General features: G+C 40.2%; 2 protein-coding genes across 4 annotated transcripts in view; both read left to right on the forward strand.

Moving 5' to 3' along the window:
• Window positions 1-17895, forward strand: part of exoc2 (exocyst complex component 2) — a 50344-nt gene that overhangs the window by 10424 nt on the left and 22025 nt on the right. For all 3 annotated transcript variants that reach the window (XM_054789235.1, XM_054789236.1, XM_054789237.1), the window contains 7 exons: window positions 7266-7390; window positions 11803-11883; window positions 13112-13257; window positions 13769-13850; window positions 13937-14039; window positions 16103-16221; window positions 17722-17835. In XM_054789235.1, the coding sequence (XP_054645210.1) occupies window positions 7266-7390; window positions 11803-11883; window positions 13112-13257; window positions 13769-13850; window positions 13937-14039; window positions 16103-16221; window positions 17722-17835 (770 nt within the window). The remainder of the gene's footprint in view (window positions 1-7265; window positions 7391-11802; window positions 11884-13111; window positions 13258-13768; window positions 13851-13936; window positions 14040-16102; window positions 16222-17721; window positions 17836-17895) is intronic.
• On the forward strand, window positions 2041-5289 carry LOC129188546 (uncharacterized). The gene has a single exon (XM_054789238.1). It carries the CDS (start codon window positions 2456-2458, stop codon window positions 5021-5023), a length of 2568 nt encoding a protein of 855 aa, XP_054645213.1. The 5' UTR covers window positions 2041-2455; the 3' UTR covers window positions 5024-5289.

Genomic DNA, 17895 nt, shown 5'->3' on the forward strand with positions numbered 1-17895 from the left:
AGCAAACTAATAAGTGCTGGTAGCTTAGGCCTTAAATACAGTAAGAGTGGGCGGAATTGGTGTGCCAACACCCTCCTCCTATTGGTTCGTTACACTAAGCCTGGGCGGAGCAGTGGTATAATCCTATCCTGTTATTCACACCTAGGATAAAAGGGAAGTGTCGCTCCCTGAATTGGGTATGAACGACTCTGATACTGGCTTGTTAGCATCTATTGTTCTGGCTCGGCCCTGCCTTCACCTCATTTGCAAGACTAAGAGCTGTGGGTTTTGGTCTCAGTAACCTGCTGAACACAGGGTCCAAATTAAACCTCAAACCACCATTCCGATTCAATGATGGGTTCTGTTGTTTGACAAAAATAGCTTCCTTTACTCCTCTTTCAAACCATCTGTTTTCTTTGGCCAAAATCTTAACCTCGCTGTCCTGAAAAGAGTGATTGGTAGCTTTCAGGTGTAGATGTACTGCTGATTGAGGACCACTAGCATTGTCCCTGCGATGTTGATAAAGCCTTTTTTGGAGCATTTGCTGAGTTTCCCCAATGTAGTGCTCTTTGCATTCCTCATCTTTACAGTGGATGGAATAGACCACATTGCTCTGTTTCTGGTTTGGAGCCTTGTCTTTAGGATGCACCAATTTTTGTCTCAGGGTATTTACTGGTTTGAAATAGGTAGGAATTTTGTGTTGCCATAAGATCCTCTGGAGTTTTTCGGAGACCCCCGCTACATAAGGGACTACCACTCCTCTCCTTTTTGCTTCTGTGGGCTTTTGGGTTTCTTTCCCTACTCTCTTCTTTTGACATTTGTTAAAAGCCCACCGTGGGTACCCACAGGTTGAGAGCGCTCTCTGGACATGTTGTGTCTCCTTTTTCTTTCCCTCAGCACTAGTTGGTATTTGTTCCGCTCTATGTTGGAGGGTCCTAATAACCCCTAGTTTATGTTGTAGTGGATGGTTTGATTCAAAAAGCAGGTATTGGTCAGTGTGTGTGGCCTTTCTAAAGACCTCTGTAAGTAGCTGTCTGTCCTTTCCTATAATTACCTTGCAGTCTAAGAAGGCTAGTTGGTTTTCTTTAGTGTCCTCGCGAGTAAATTTGATATTGGTGTCCACCGCATTGATGTGATCTGTGAAAGACTGAATTTCTTGTTTTTTGATTATGACAAAGGTGTCATCCACGTATCTAAACCAGTGCCTTGGTTTTGTCCCTGAGAAGGATGTGAGAGCCTGTTTCTCCATCTCTTCCATGTACAGATTCGCCACTATGGGTGAGACTGGTGAGCCCATAGCACAACCATGAATTTGTCTGTAGAATTTCCCTCTAAACTGAAAATATGTGGTGTTAAGGCAAATTTCCAGTAATTGGCAGATGTGGTCAGCACTAAGTTTTGTTCTCCGATGCAGAGTTGAGTCCTCGAGCAGTCTCTTCCTCACCACCGAGACTGCTGCTGAGGTGGGGACAGATGTGAAAAGTGAAGTCACATCATAAGACACCAAAGTTTCCTCTGGCTCCAATCTGAGGTCTTTGATGCTCGCCACAAACCCTTTTGTGTTCTCTATATGATGATCAGTGTTGCCTACCAATGGGGATAAGACTGTTTTTACATATTTCGCTACATTGTACGTGGTAGAGTCAATGCTACAGACAATGGGTCTGAGGGGAAACCCTTCCTTGTGGATTTTTGGAAGGCCATAGATACATGGTGTAACCTCCCCAGGGTATAACCTATGATACATCTGTCTGTCAATTAGTTCTTCCTTCTCTAACTTTTGGAGACAGTGTATGATTTCTTTCTTATACCTACTGGATGGGTCCCTTTTAAGTTGCTCATATGTGTTGGCATCACTAATTAGACTTGTTATTTTTTCTTCGTAGTCCAATGTGTTGAGAACCACTGTGCATCTGCCCTTATCAGCTGGTAAGAGAGCAAATGCTCCAAAAAAGGCTTTATCAACATCGCAGGGACAATGCTAGTGGTCCTCAATCAGCAGTACATCTACACCTGAAAGCTACCAATCACTCTTTTCAGGACAGCGAGGTTAAGATTTTGGCCAAAGAAAACAGATGGTTTGAAAGAGGAGTAAAGGAAGCTATTTTTGTCAAACAACAGAACCCATCATTGAATCGGAATGGTGGTTTGAGGTTTAATTTGGACCCTGTGTTCAGCAGGTTACTGAGACCAAAACCCACAGCTCTTAGTCTTGCAAATGAGGTGAAGGCAGGGCCGAGCCAGAACAATAGATGCTAACAAGCCAGTATCAGAGTCGTTCATACCCAATTCAGGGAGCGACACTTCCCTTTTATCGTAGGTGTGAATAACAGGATAGGATTATACCACTGCTCCGCCCAGGCTTAGTGTAACGAACCAATAGGAGGAGGGTGTTGGCACACCAATTCCGCCCACTCTTACTGTATTTAAGGCCTAAGCTACCAGCACTTATTAGTTTGCTGACGAAGCTCTTCGGATGAGGAGCGAAACGTCCGACACCTTCTACACAGAAGTACAGATGACGTCTCAAGAAGCCTTTTCCTCGATGGACAACTCCTGTACGACTGAGAGCCTACACAGACGCATTGCGACCAACTTTGGGAGAGACATCCTTCTGCTGGTACGTAGCTTAGAAAAGGCCACTCTTAAATTAGCAGATTTAAGGAACCACCTCAGATTTAATCTTAGATGCAGGCAGAGTAGGTTAATCCCCAAATGCATGAGGCAAGCGTCCCTTGAGCAAGGACACTTGGCAAGGAAAATGCAACAAAACTACATCAGAAAAATACAGAATTTGAGAATTAGGAGACTTAACATAGAGATAAAAAATAAACAGTCTGAAGTAGAAACCTTCTATCAGAGATTGCAAACCAAGCTTACGCACGAAACCTATCAGGAGGTTTGTGAATTTACCAAATCAGGTTATATGAAGCACCATAGCAAAACCAAAGAAAGGCATAAGGGAAAATTCCAGAAACTTCTATTGGAAAATCGACCACAGCTTGTCGTAAACACTAAGGATGGGGGGAATCAGACCAATACTAAAGAAAATTGGATCAAAAATCTGTCAGACAGAAGCCTCTCGGAGACAGAGAAGGCAGTATTAACCAAGGGTCTCAACTTCTCAGTGACTCCTAAAACTATACCCACAGTAGACTATATCACAGCAGCTGAATCGGCCATCAGGAACAATAACCTTTCTAGAACAGAGGCAGGGGACCTTCGTCTGAGAATATCGGCCCTTCTCAGTAGTGCCAAACCACCACCGTCCAATATCACGTTAGGTGAGAGGAAAGCATTAGCGGCTCTGCAGAAAGATGAGAGCATCACCATCTTACCAGCTGATAAGGGCAGATGCACAGTGGTTCTCAACACATTGGACTACGAAGGAAAAATAACAAGTCTAATTAGTGATGCCAACACATATGAGCAACTTAAAAGGGACCCATCCAGTAGGTATAAGAAAGAAATCATACACTGTCTCCAAAAGTTAGAGAAGGAAGAACTAATTGACAGACAGATGTATCATAGGTTATACCCTGGGGAGGTTACACCATGTATCTATGGCCTTCCAAAAATCCACAAGGAAGGGTTTCCCCTCAGACCCATTGTCTGTAGCATTGACTCTACCACGTACAATGTAGCGAAATATGTAAAAACAGTCTTATCCCCATTGGTAGGCAACACTGATCATCATATAGAGAACACAAAAGGGTTTGTGGCGAGCATCAAAGACCTCAGATTGGAGCCAGAGGAAACTTTGGTGTCTTATGATGTGACTTCACTTTTCACATCTGTCCCCACCTCAGCAGCAGTCTCGGTGGTGAGGAAGAGACTGCTCGAGGACTCAACTCTGCATCGGAGAACAAAACTTAGTGCTGACCACATCTGCCAATTACTGGAAATTTGCCTTAACACCACATATTTTCAGTTTAGAGGGAAATTCTACAGACAAATTCATGGTTGTGCTATGGGCTCACCAGTCTCACCCATAGTGGCGAATCTGTACATGGAAGAGATGGAGAAACAGGCTCTCACATCCTTCTCAGGGACAAAACCAAGGCACTGGTTTAGATACGTGGATGACACCTTTGTCATAATCAAAAAACAAGAAATTCAGTCTTTCACAGATCACATCAATGCGGTGGACACCAATATCAAATTTACTCGCGAGGACACTAAAGAAAACCAACTAGCCTTCTTAGACTGCAAGGTAATTATAGGAAAGGACAGACAGCTACTTACAGAGGTCTTTAGAAAGGCCACACACACTGACCAATACCTGCTTTTTGAATCAAACCATCCACTACAACATAAACTAGGGGTTATTAGGACCCTCCAACATAGAGCGGAACAAATACCAACTAGTGCTGAGGGAAAGAAAAAGGAGACACAACATGTCCAGAGAGCGCTCTCAACCTGTGGGTACCCACGGTGGGCTTTTAACAAATGTCAAAAGAAGAGAGTAGGGAAAGAAACCCAAAAGCCCACAGAAGCAAAAAGGAGAGGAGTGGTAGTCCCTTATGTAGCGGGGGTCTCCGAAAAACTCCAGAGGATCTTATGGCAACACAAAATTCCTACCTATTTCAAACCAGTAAATACCCTGAGACAAAAATTGGTGCATCCTAAAGACAAGGCTCCAAACCAGAAACAGAGCAATGTGGTCTATTCCATCCACTGTAAAGATGAGGAATGCAAAGAGCACTACATTGGGGAAACTCAGCAAATGCTCCAAAAAAGGCTTTATCAACATCGCAGGGACAATGCTAGTGGTCCTCAATCAGCAGTACATCTACACCTGAAAGCTACCAATCACTCTTTTCAGGACAGCGAGGTTAAGATTTTGGCCAAAGAAAACAGATGGTTTGAAAGAGGAGTAAAGGAAGCTATTTTTGTCAAACAACAGAACCCATCATTGAATCGGAATGGTGGTTTGAGGTTTAATTTGGACCCTGTGTTCAGCAGGTTACTGAGACCAAAACCCACAGCTCTTAGTCTTGCAAATGAGGTGAAGGCAGGGCCGAGCCAGAACAATAGATGCTAACAAGCCAGTATCAGAGTCGTTCATACCCAATTCAGGGAGCGACACTTCCCTTTTATCGTAGGTGTGAATAACAGGATAGGATTATACCACTGCTCCGCCCAGGCTTAGTGTAACGAACCAATAGGAGGAGGGTGTTGGCACACCAATTCCGCCCACTCTTACTGTATTTAAGGCCTAAGCTACCAGCACTTATTAGTTTGCTGACGAAGCTCTTCGGATGAGGAGCGAAACGTCCGACACCTTCTACACAGAAGTACAGATGACGTCTCAAGAAGCCTTTTCCTCGATTAATTTCAATTGGAATTTTGTGGCTGGAAAATTTGGAATTCCCAGAAAACGAAATAGGATTCTCAAGATCAAAGGAAATTTGGGTTACGGAAAATGTGGAATTACGGGAATGAGTTTCATGTTTTCAGTTGGAATGGTTTGAATTGGTTGAAAAATGTGGACCTTATTCATTAATTTAACAGAAAATGCGGAACCTATTTGGAATGTGTCAATACACCATGTTCCAAAAGAGATGTGTGAATGCACAAATGAGTAATTGTAATAGTCAAATAAAAGTCATTCAATATCCAAACAAGAAAAAATAAAAACAGTTATGACGGGAGTTATTTTGGACTCTCCTGCTTTCCTCTCTCCTGCCTGGCCTTTCCGTAACCCAGACCCCGGAATCCTGTATGACCAGGCGCTCTATTTGGACTTTGCTGCCTGAATGTTTCTTCCTGCAAAGGAAGCTCCACTCTAGACACTCAACACAGTCACATATACTCTCTCTGTATACTGTAGGACACAATTCTATGTGATTGTCTCTGTGAGTCAACATCCATTCTCTTATCTGGCTATATGAAGTAAAATTATTGTATTTAATTTGGCAGCTCTTATAGTAATCTAATATGGTTATGTAATGCTATTGTCATTTACCAATGTACATTGGAACTTTGGTTTGCGAAGCCCCAGTTTTTGTATGATTCAGTTTTGATGGAAATGTATTTCTGGCGAGACATAGTTTACAAAATACTACCGCAACCTGCAAGGCTCACTCAGTCAAATGAGAATGTTACACAAACTAGTCAATTTGCTGCCGTATTAGTCATCAGACTCGAGTATCCAAACGAGGAATCCCAAGCTTTGGTGACTGAGTCTTGTCGTGGTATTAATACATTGCGTAAGTCCATCTGTGTTCGTAATGTGTCTTATTACAAAAAAAGTTTATCCCCCACCTCGGTCGCCCGTCTATGACATCATCATTGGTTGACTGTAGTGCTTTCCTAACTAACACAGTTAGGCTGCACATAAGTTACACCAATTCTAAAACTAAGGTTTTATGGGGTGATTCATTTTTGAGGGTCAAATCTGTACTTTTTGGCAAATTCCAGCCTGGCCTTTGTATTCGTCTTGCTAATGAGCGGTTTGCATCTTCTGGTTTAGCCACTGTACTTTTATTCAAGTCTTCTACGGGCAGTAGATAGTGATACCTTCACTCCTACTCTCTGGAGGTTGTTGCTGATGCCACGAACTGTGGTTTTAGGGTCTTTCTTTGCATCTCTCATAAAGTTTCTGTCATGACTTGCTGATGTTTTCTGTGGTCTACCTGCTTGACGTACTTAGTACACCAGTGGTTCCTTCTTCTTCAGGACATTCCAAATGGTTTATATCGCTAATACCAATGTTTTTCCATCTTCTGTAAGATTTACAATTGCTTGTTTTTGACTCATAAATAGTTCTGTCATTTTCATGTTGTTTTCACCTCTAAATGCAAGCTGCACAGGCAAAACCTATCCTGCCCAATCTGAAACTAAATGTAGACATTCAGTGGTATTTATTGATTGAATAAGCAGGATAATAGGATACACCTGGGCAACAAAACACTCCCATCAAACACATGTTCCAATACTTTTGCTCACATGAAAAATGGGTTGGTTCAAACAAAACATGGTATCTTTTAAGTTGTGCATCAGATCGAGATGTAGAAATAACTGGAAGTAAAAGCTAAACTATTGCAATGACTTTGAAGTAGCCTATCTAAACAGCAACAGCAAACAAGTTTGAGCGGACTGCAATCAGACTCTAAAAAATGGAATAATTTGTTGAATTTAGCCCATCCAGATTAAAAATGAATGAATGGCCCTTTTATTATGTAAACGTTACTATTAAATAAATGCAGTTTAACCATTTACAGATGGAGCGTGAATGACATGGACATGTGACAATTAAACTCATTTTTGGTTTTGATCCTTAGTTTTGAACAGTTGAAGATTGCTGCCAGCAACCTGAAAAAGCAGGCCACCAAGAAGAATGAGGGGAGTCTGGCCTATGTAAAAGGAGGACTCAGTACGTTCTTTGAGGCCCAGGACGCTCTGGCAGGTGAGAACGATTAAGACATTTTGATGTGAAGTTGGATCGCTCTCAATGGGCAACCATTTATAGCATACATACTTTCAACCGATTAACTCTTCTCTGCATTAAAAGACTTAACTTGTGTGTTTGTATGTCTCCCTACTCCCACTTTCAGTTCAAAAGTCGTTTCTTGAAAGAGACTCACACAACTGCTAATCCTGTTCATAGTACAGTCAACTCCAATGCTAGTACTTCACATTTATCAAAGAAAGGTTAGCTCTGCCTGACCAACGTTGGCCTTGAGATGCCATTTGGATTTCAAGCTAGCACCAACTGCTGCCGCTCTGGTACCTGAAGGCAATTGTTTAGCTTGTCATTCATGCGATTTGGTTGTTTACTGTCTTCTCCCGTTGTAGCCACTCAGTTACTTCCTTAGACTATTTATATGTACACTTTCTACCCCCATTGTCATTATTATTATTGCTTTCCGTATATTTGTGCCCTGTTTGGGAGAAATGCAATGTTTTCATTGTTAGTGGCTGGATCCAAATAAACAGAGCAGCGCACCACAATGCAAGCCACAGCATTAGGATTCGTAACACTGATAACAGCCCCAATTTGACCAATGGGAACAATGCACAGTCATTCTTGCATTGAGAGTGAGTGTGCCTACTGTGTGCCCACTGCTTAAAAGGGAAGTATACACTGAGGCGATTATTGAGTCTCTTGGGGCCTCAGGCAAAAATTCATGACTACTCTAATACTATCAGAGAGCCAAACGCAAAGGAACATTTGATGGGCTTTATTAATACACAGTTCATATTTTCATTCGGCTGGCTGATTTGACATTGATATAATGTCGAATGTAGTGTCTGGTGTCTCTTATCACCAATACAGACAGACATAAACATATACGCACATTCCAACAGAAGCCGCCTAGATGGCTCAAATGTGCCATTGGTCCTAACAAGTACCCTTAGCTGCCCTGCAAGGTGCCTGGTGTAAAAACATTAAGTCTGCCCTGAACAGTGCCTGCATAAATATAAACGTATAATTAGGCGATTTACAACAGCAATCGATTGGGCAAGTCCCAGAGATCAACTAGTCTATCACGACTGATGGCTTGGTAACCCCTGATGTACACTCACACAATTGGAGCAAGTAATTTCATCGACATGCACGTTATTCGCTTTAATCTGCTGAACATTGTACAAACTTCCTGAGTGTGTATGTGGTCATATTTTTTGTTTGACCCCCTTCTGCTCACCGGAAGTAACATGGACTGCCTATAGGTCACGTGGTTGCAACTCAGCACTTAGCAAGAGACCATACTTTTTCACAATACTTTTAAAATCCAGATGTTCTTGAATATTTAATTAGTGCAGGTTAAAACATATACTGTGTACAAAACAGTAAATGAATAAAAAATGGTGCTACTCTGTGGGGTGGTGTGTATGGCTCGTCAGAGACAGAGCAGCTGGCTTAATGACTGACTGACAGGCTGTCCAACTTTGTTGACTGTGAAATATTGAAATTTGCGGTTTTTCATTGTTGTGTCAAAAGGAAGTCTCCCAGTGATGCAGGAAGCAGAACGGCTACCGTGTTCCAAAAATGCTAGATTCCCAGGGCCAATTCCCTAAGCTCCCACCCCGACAGGAGTCAAAACATCTCCAACTTTAGAAACCAGGGACACTGTATTTTTATTCATATTCATTTTTGTTCTCAATAGTTCCAGGAAGTGAAGCAGGGGCTGTTGCTCCTCCTCAATTCCTGGCTGACTATCCGGCGCTTGGTCTGATGTTTAGGTTAGACGTGACATCATCAGCCCTTTAGTGTGACACACAGTGGACACACAGCTGGCAACAGGGCAAAGGTGAAGTGTGAAGCAGACCTGCTTTCTTTGTGTGTGTTTTGTTGCCTTCCTGTGTCTTCAGAGAGAGCAGGAGAGAAAGGTTGGTCTCCATTTGCAGCTGTAAGTGTGTGTACTCTTCTGGGAAGTCTTTCTGTAAGGTTTTAGAATGTGTCTGGTGAAATTGTTGTCAATTTATCCAGAAGAGCCTTTGTCAGACACAAATATTGGATAGTTTATCCTAAATCAGGGTTGGCAACCCGCGGCTCCAGAGCCTCATGCGGCTCTTCAGCCTCTTTGTTGTGGCTCCCTTCGCAACACCCAAGTGGGGAAAATGCACATTTTTGAAAGGGGTAAAATATCCGACTTTTGTTGTACTAGTAAAATTAAGAAAAATAGAAATTGTAATTTTAGAAAAAAGTTTATAAGATGTTGTTTGAAGGCAAAATGGCTCTTTTGAAATTAAAGTTTGCCAACAGCGTGAGCTTTCGCTTTATGCCATGCTATTCTAGATTTTGAGTTATTAGCGGTGTGTTGGACGAACGACTCCTTAAGTCCACACTCAATGTCCGTCCCCTCCCGCTCAAGCTGGCCCAAGTCACCCATAAACGTAGTATTTTCACGGTGAATGGCAGGACAATGCAAAGGCAAAATTTCAGCAAGTGCAGACCTGCCTAACCTTGGAGAAATTTTATGAGCACTACCACTCTACTCCACCATCCCCTCCAAACTCGAAAAATGGAAAAAAAAAAAAAATGAAAATAAGTCAAAATGTGATACAAATGTGATTTTTAGATATATACACTGACTATTGCACTTGTCTACGTTGTTGGATTTTCTGAAAAAGAAACATTCCAGGGGTTTCCAATGTCCCGGGGGCCATTTTCGGCCCACAGATTGTCTTTTATTGGCTCTTGGCATATTTTAAAAATAAAAATAATTATTAATGAGATTTTATTAGATGTTAACATTAATTTTCTTGTCACTTATAACACAAACTTGGATGTCTTATTCAGATTCTGTTTTTAGCATCTTTAATGCACAAAATGTTTCAAAGTAGCCCCCCACATCATCTTTCTGTATGCTGCACTCAGTGGGAAAAACTTTTCGACAACCCTGTGGTAAAATATTATATATTATTTCATGTTTATGCAGTGAGTTATTTTTTATTTGAGAGATGTATTAAGACATTGAAGCTGTCACCACAAAAGCTAAGATGTTTTATGTATTGCGTTTTGTTCCTGAACTTTACCAAAAATGAACCCAACCGTGACTCTTACAATACCAAAATGAACCGAAACATAAACGCATGGTCTTCCTTAATGTAACTTATTAAGCATGTCTGAAACAAATAATCTATACAATACCATACTTTAAAACCTAAGACATACACTGAACCTTGGTTATGGCGTACACCCAAACTGCAGATACGATGTATAGTTTACCAAACTTCAAACTCATCTAACCATGGCTTGATGGACTGAGCTTTGTTCACTTGGGCATGCTCATACTGGAATAGAAAGTTCAAAGACCCCACAGAATTCTCCAAAATGTCAAGTGGCAAGAAGAGGTCCATCCCACGTCTAATTGATTATGTTTTCTTTTGTCTTAACCTATGTTGGTAGTATTTGTTTGCTTGTCGGCATGAGTGGCCAGGAGTCTTATTAGTAGTAGCCCTGTGAGGTGCAGAAAAGGGGCAGCGATAATGATTGGAAAATGGCATGTTTGAACAGTATATTTTTGGAATACTTTAGTCCTTGCCTTGAGTCTTCTGTCTGTCAGACTGGACCTTAATATTTATTTACAGAGCTCTCCCCTGTGCTGTCTCCAGTCTCTGCTAACAGTCAGTATTTGTAATGGAACAACTGGGAGGCAAGGGAAGACAGAGAATGGAGAGAAGAGAAATGAGTGGATGATATTTTTTTCCTGATGTTTCTGTATCTTAACCACATTCTTGGGATGTCTCCTTGCTGCATATTTGAATGGTTTCATAAGTATGTAGAAAGTCTCAAAACCTTTCCCAGCTCACCTCCCCTTTGTCAATAAACCCACAGTGAAGCTCTCAGCACCCAACGGCCCACTTCTGCACTCCATTTATTTATTCACTGGGTTGGCCACACCACTCACTCGTCCTTTCTCTTTGTTTGATCCCCCCATTCCCCCTCTTCAAATTCCCTCACCAGCATAAAAGCTCTCTATGCTAAATGATTCATAAAAACCATCTGAGAATTCATACCTTCCTTGCCCTCCTCTGAAAAAGTCTTTTTTTGGCATCACTGCCTTTTGCTCTACATTCCTAAACATTATTTCTCAGGTAGGCCATTCACATTATCTGCAGGTTAAAGGGCATCCAATGTCTAAAGACAACAAAACTGTGCTGCTAAGGGATATTGTTGGGTGAATTGATCTGGTACAGTGAGCACAGAGTCGGTAAGTCATACAAGAAGGGGTCTAGACCTTGCAAATGAATATGCATTTTTTGGGCATGTTTATTGTTTAATCTTTTATTACTGTAACATATTTAGTACTTGTTTTACTGATGGCCTTACAGTAGTTTTTAAAACATACATGATTTACTTATGTGTTCAAGCAATCCACCATAGACAGGAGTCTGATGGTACTGAGAGAGTGCAGGGATCGATGACCCAACGCTTGGAACTCATCCTCAACAGTAAGCATGTTTTTTATGTACAGTTAAATCACAGTTACAGGTCCAGTGCATGCAATTGGTTTGTGTATTTCCTGTGTACATACATCATTTGCTACAGTATCGACCTAAAAATGATCTAATAATAGTTCTGGCACCATATAGATAGGTGCCGAAGGCCTATCAGTTAGGTTCAGAAGTATTTGGACAGGGACAGAGTTTTTATAATTTGCCTCTATACACCACCACAATGGTTTTGAAATGAAGCAATCACCGTGATTGCCGTGTAGACTCTCAGCTTTAATTAAAAAGTGTCACAAAAACAGCCATTTTATCTAGCGCAAGTCAATTTTCAGGAGCTCAAAAGTTTTTGGACATTTGACATCATTTTATAACCAGTCGTTCCTCGCCACATCGCGGTTCGAATTTTGCGGGTTCACTCTATCACATTTTTCAAAAATTTATTAATTAATAAATTATATTTTTTGGTTGATTAGGACTATTAATAGTAAAAACAATTTATTAAGCAAATTTTACATATTTGTTGCCTAAATATGGATTTTCAGGCATTAAAATGGCTAAATGAACTAAAACACAAACATAAGGCATTCAGAAGATGCATTCAAAAACATGATGCTATGTAGTATTCTACACTGGTCGTCAGTAATGTTCCTGTAAGGTGAGGCACACAAGCACCAGTCTTGGTCTCCGGAACAACACACTTTTATTGCATGTTTGGATGATCTCACACCAGGCACAATAATAACAACATAATAATCATCATCATAATAATAACAGGAGCTACTGTTGCGGCTTTATTCCACTCAAAGCAGAAACTCAACTCTGAGAAACTCAACCTGTCCTTCACATGTCTGGAACACTTTCTTGCAACACACATAAGCACAAGTCTTATTTATGTCATAAATTGCTTATTTTCTGTTATTATGTATACTATATTGGGTAATACAAGTGTAAAAGTGACTACAAGGTTATTATTTCATGACTACAGAGCTCTAATAATGTTAAAAATAGTTTTTAGAAGAATGTAAGTTTCTATGCTCTAACTACGAAACTGTTAGATTTATAAATAAGGAAGACTACTTTGCGGAAAGTCACTTATCATGGTCGGGTCTGGAACCAAACAAATGCGATACAAGGGATTACTCATTACTGTATTTATTTTCTCTAGGATCCCAGTTTTCAAATTCAGTATTCTCTTTTTCACTCTTACACTCTTGTGCCTCCATCGTAGGAGCGAGTGATACTGCAGATACGCTATTCCAGGAGGTCTTGGGGCGGAAAGACAAGGCTGACTCCACACGCAATGCACTCAACGTCCTGCAGCGTTTCAAGTTTCTTTTCAACCTGCCGCTAAACATTGAACGCAATATTCAGAAGGTATTCATCCTGCTAAATCTTCACTTTACAAAACAACAGAAGCAACTCATATGTTATGTATACTATGGAAGAGTCACCTGACACTTCTATACAAATAATGTTTTACATCATTTTATTTAGGTTGCCTTTGTTAATGTACAGTTAGATGCAAATCAGTAATCAAACGGAAGAGGTTTCATACTGTAACTGTATTTACCTCAAGGCACTGAGACATAAAATCTTATTAAAATATTCATCACCAAGCATGAAACTACTTGCTCTGAAGAAACTATAATTCAGCCATCCACTTGAGTAAATCCAGGCTGTTTCTATTTTGCTAATATCGTCTCTCAGTGCATCCTGTAGCATTCACAGTAATCCCATTGCTACAGTATGTATGTGGTTACATTTGAAGGTATATAGGTAGTTTTTCCCCCACTAGATAGAGTAATTACAAATGCAATACACAATTTGAGCGTCATGATTTATTGTATACTGCGTTGGGTTAAATATTAACTGCTGTGACTTCCAGGGAGATTATGATGTGGTGATAAACGACTATGAGAAAGCCAAATCTCTTTTTGGCAATACCGAAGTACCCGTTTTTAAAAAAGGTAAACTCATCATTCCCCATTTCTGTATTCAAGCAAAACTGAAAAAAAATTAAAAATGTTTTTATTTATTGTCCTGCTTTGTGAAGTCTATGCTGAGGTTGAGTCTCGGATCAGGGCTCTCAGGAGTCTTTTACTGGAGAAGCTGCTGCAGACTCCATCAACACTACATGATCAGAAGCGATACATCAGGTATTTTGTTTTTGATATTACCATAATGCTTCTATACATTAATCTTTGTGTGTTGGGCTTCATGTTTGTCTGAACAATTTTATCTTTAGCGCTGATGTGTGTTTTCCCCATTTTCATTTTTACCAAGCATTTTAGCTTTTTATTTAGCAGAAATCCTTCAAATATCCCAAATGATATACCCCCATCCTTCGTATACTTATAAATTCTATACCATTGCCCATTTGTATTGTTAACAGAAAGGTTATTTTCTCTGATTATGTCTACTATTTTGGCTAATATGAATGTAAGTGCATCCTGTAGCATTCACAGTAATCCCATTGCTACAGTATGTATGTGGTTACATTTGAAGGTATATAGGTAGTTTTTCCCCCACTAGATAGAGTAATTACACATCAGCGAGGACCTCACCTGGTCTCACAACACCCAACAAATTCTGAAGAAGTCCCAAAGGAGACTGTACTTCCTGAGAAGACTGAGGAAATTTGGCATGTCCACCACAATCCTGAGTTGCTTCTACAGATGCACCATCGAAAGTGTCCTTACCGCCTCCATCACTGTTTGGTACGGTAACTGTACAACACGTGATAGGAAGGCACTCCAGCGGGTGATCAAGACCTCACAGAACATTGTTGGGGCAGCCCTCCCCTCACTGCAAGACATTTATACATCTAGAGTCCTACGCAGAACACACAACCTCATCAAGGACAGCACACATCCACAACACTCATTATTCACACTCCTACCATCAGGCAGACGCTACAGGAGTTTGAAGTCCAGGACCACAAGGCTGGCAAACAGCTTTTACCCACAGGCCATCAGGCTTCTCAATGAAGCACTCAGACACGCCACACGCAACACACACTCATAGCACTTTATTTATTTATTTATTTGTATTATTTACTTGCATTAATGTCTCTTCTGTTGTTGCTTAATTTCTTGGTATTTATGTATATGTGTTTATGTTTCTTATGTTCTTATTCTTTCTTGTGTTTTTCTTTCTTTTCCTTGGGAGAATGAACAGAATAAGATTTTCATTGCATGGTATAACTGCTGTTTTACCATGCACATGACAATAAAACTCTCTTGAATCTAAGGGTGACTATAGGGGTGTTAGTTTATGTCTAGAGGGCTCTAATAACATTAGAAGGTTCTAAACAGGTTTTCTATGCTCTATCTATTAAAACATTCCATTTATTAAGAAGGAATCCTACGTCACGGAAATTCACTTATCATGGCTGGGTCTGGAACCAATTAACTGCTATAAATGAGGGATTACTGTAATTGTATAAATGCTTTTGTCACATCCATGGCTCATCAGTGCAACATTACTGACACCTAGTGACCAGTGTAGAATACTGCTTGTATGCTATGCTGCTGTTTGTGGTTAAGGAGAGACTCGTGGTAAGATTCAATCGCTTTAGTAACAAGCAGAGAACACATACTGTATGCAGTAAACATTCACACGCGAGCTGCTGTCGGCCACAAATCACGCCAATTTGTGAAGTTTAAAGAACATACACGATCAGGCTTGCATAGTTGGCGGTGTATACCTGTGGTCGATACCAATACCAACAATAACAGACCGTTTTTAAAAAAAATTTTTAATTTCTAAATGACATCTGTATTGCCATGAAACATTTAAATTTAGTCTTATTTGCAAAGCAGACTACTGCATTTTATTCAGGAAAAGAAAAACAATTTTTTAGGCATCATAGCAAATGATAAAATGAGCTGAAAATTTTGCATCAAAATATATACAACACAGTGAAGAAGTACTCTAATACCGAATAAAAAGAATTGTGTTCCCAACCACAAATCACGCCTAAATCTTTACTGTTCACTGGTTTACCATAGTTAAATGACGTTGTAGAGGTATGGGGAAATAATTATAAAAGCACACTACAATCCTTAACCATACTGCAAAAAGGGGCTATGGGGATAATCCACAATGATGTAATAGAAGACCTCTATTCCTAAAGTTGAAATTATTCAAATTCAAAAAAGCAATATTTGGTCAATACGATTGGATTAATGCATTTTCTTGTTTTTGTCTCTTTGTGAAGATACTTATCTGACCTGCATGCTCCAGGTGACCCCGCATGGCAGTGTATCTATGCTCAGTATAAATGGATCCTGCAGCTGATGCAAGACTGTAGAGATGAGTTCATCAGTGGCCAGAAAGGTAATAAGCACACATTATGCATTGTATTGCTGACATTGCATATGAAGGAAAACGCTATTTAGCATTTTCAATCATTGCATTTAGTACTTCCCTTGTTGGCAAGTTTGTTTTTGTTTTTTTGGACACTCTAATAAAGTTTCAGTTGTATAGCATTAACATCCAGAAACTGGCTAGGCCACTCCAGGATCTTAATGTGGTTCTTCTTGAGCCCCTTCTTTGTTGCCTTCCCTATGATTTGGCTCATTGTCATGCTGGAAATCCCATGAACCATCTTCGGTGGTCTGGTTTAGGCCGGTACCCTTAGCAGAGAAACAGCCTCGAAACAGAATGTTTCCACCTCCATGTTTGATAATGAGAATACTCATATCCTACACGTGTTCACTTTTTATGCTTATGACGTGCACCCTGCAGGAAAATTTGATCATAGGAAAATAAGTTGGTCAGAGGATAATTGCAGGGACTTTGAATTTGACCAAAGGACATGCGGTTGTGATTAGGTTCAATCAGTGCATGCGAATTAATGTCTTTTAGTTTGCCTGTTCCAATAACTAGGTAGCTATGTTTTATACATGTATGCTACAGAAACTGTAAATTAGTTCAAATGATCTCCTGTCTTACAAAAAAAGATCTAGAAAAAAATGTTGTTTTGTTGCCTCTGAATTAGACAGCATTTATTAATGCAAGAATATCAGCCATCCGATATGGAAGTGACTACATTTCAGTGTCTTGATTATAAGATAATTAACATTCATGCCTTCACTGGCTCACACACACACACAGCCAACAGCTGAAGCAACAGCCGCTTTCTCCTCTAATCAGAGGAAGACATTTCAGAAAGCAAAACTGTCTCTGAGTGCATCTTGATTTAAGAAAGCTTTGCGTCATACTGATTAATTTTATTTCAGATTTAAGGGAAAAAAAAACCTTAAATTTTGCCTACCTCTTTGATAGCTCATTTGCCTGTTGGGTTTTCAGGGATTTCTCCTAATTATTTCCTGCATACAGCAGTCTTTGAAAGACTCACAAGTAGTAGTTTTAGAAAGTCTAAAGCATCACGTCATGGTTAATTAAGTTCATGGTATGTAGGTGTTGTCTCATAAGCCAAGCTACTTGCTGAGACACTTAGTGTAGTTCAGTGTAATACAGCTCAATGTTGCCATCTGGTGGGGCTGTTCTCTTTTCCAACAGAAATTAAATGAAACAGACCCCAGTGATGTAAACCTACTTCACCTCACCTCTCACAAAGTTTAAAGATCTATTACCCTGAAAAACAGAAGATTTTTTTAGCAGTGGACCAAGCCGGAGCTGGATCTGAACAAAAATAAAGAGAGAATGAGAGGAACGAGGGAGAATTGCTTAGTTTGAAAGCATTCTGAGATTATTGAGGAATGTGAAATGATTAATTATTTTGATTATTTGATATTTGAAGTTTGTGTTTTTTTATCGTCTGGAATTCATTTTTTTCCCTCCACCATCCCTTGCCTATGTGTTACGTGTCAGTGTGTGCCGGAGCTCTGGATTTGGAGGGGGACACCCGTCCCTCAGTCCTCAGCAGACTTGGCCACACATCATCTTTGAAGAGAGGGGGTAGCCTGCAGATGACAAGACCAAGCAGTGAGTACCACATTCACCTCTCAGTTCACACATACATTATATGTTTTTTTTTTTACTTGT

Source organism: Dunckerocampus dactyliophorus, chromosome 10 (genome assembly GCF_027744805.1).
Source record: "Dunckerocampus dactyliophorus isolate RoL2022-P2 chromosome 10, RoL_Ddac_1.1, whole genome shotgun sequence".
NCBI classification, from domain to species: domain Eukaryota; kingdom Metazoa; phylum Chordata; class Actinopteri; order Syngnathiformes; family Syngnathidae; genus Dunckerocampus; species Dunckerocampus dactyliophorus.

Excerpts from the sequence above, each read along its gene's own strand:
- LOC129188546 (XM_054789238.1), top strand. The coding sequence starts at position 2,456 with ATGAGGAGCGAAACGTCCGACACCTTCTACACAGAAGTACAGATGACG.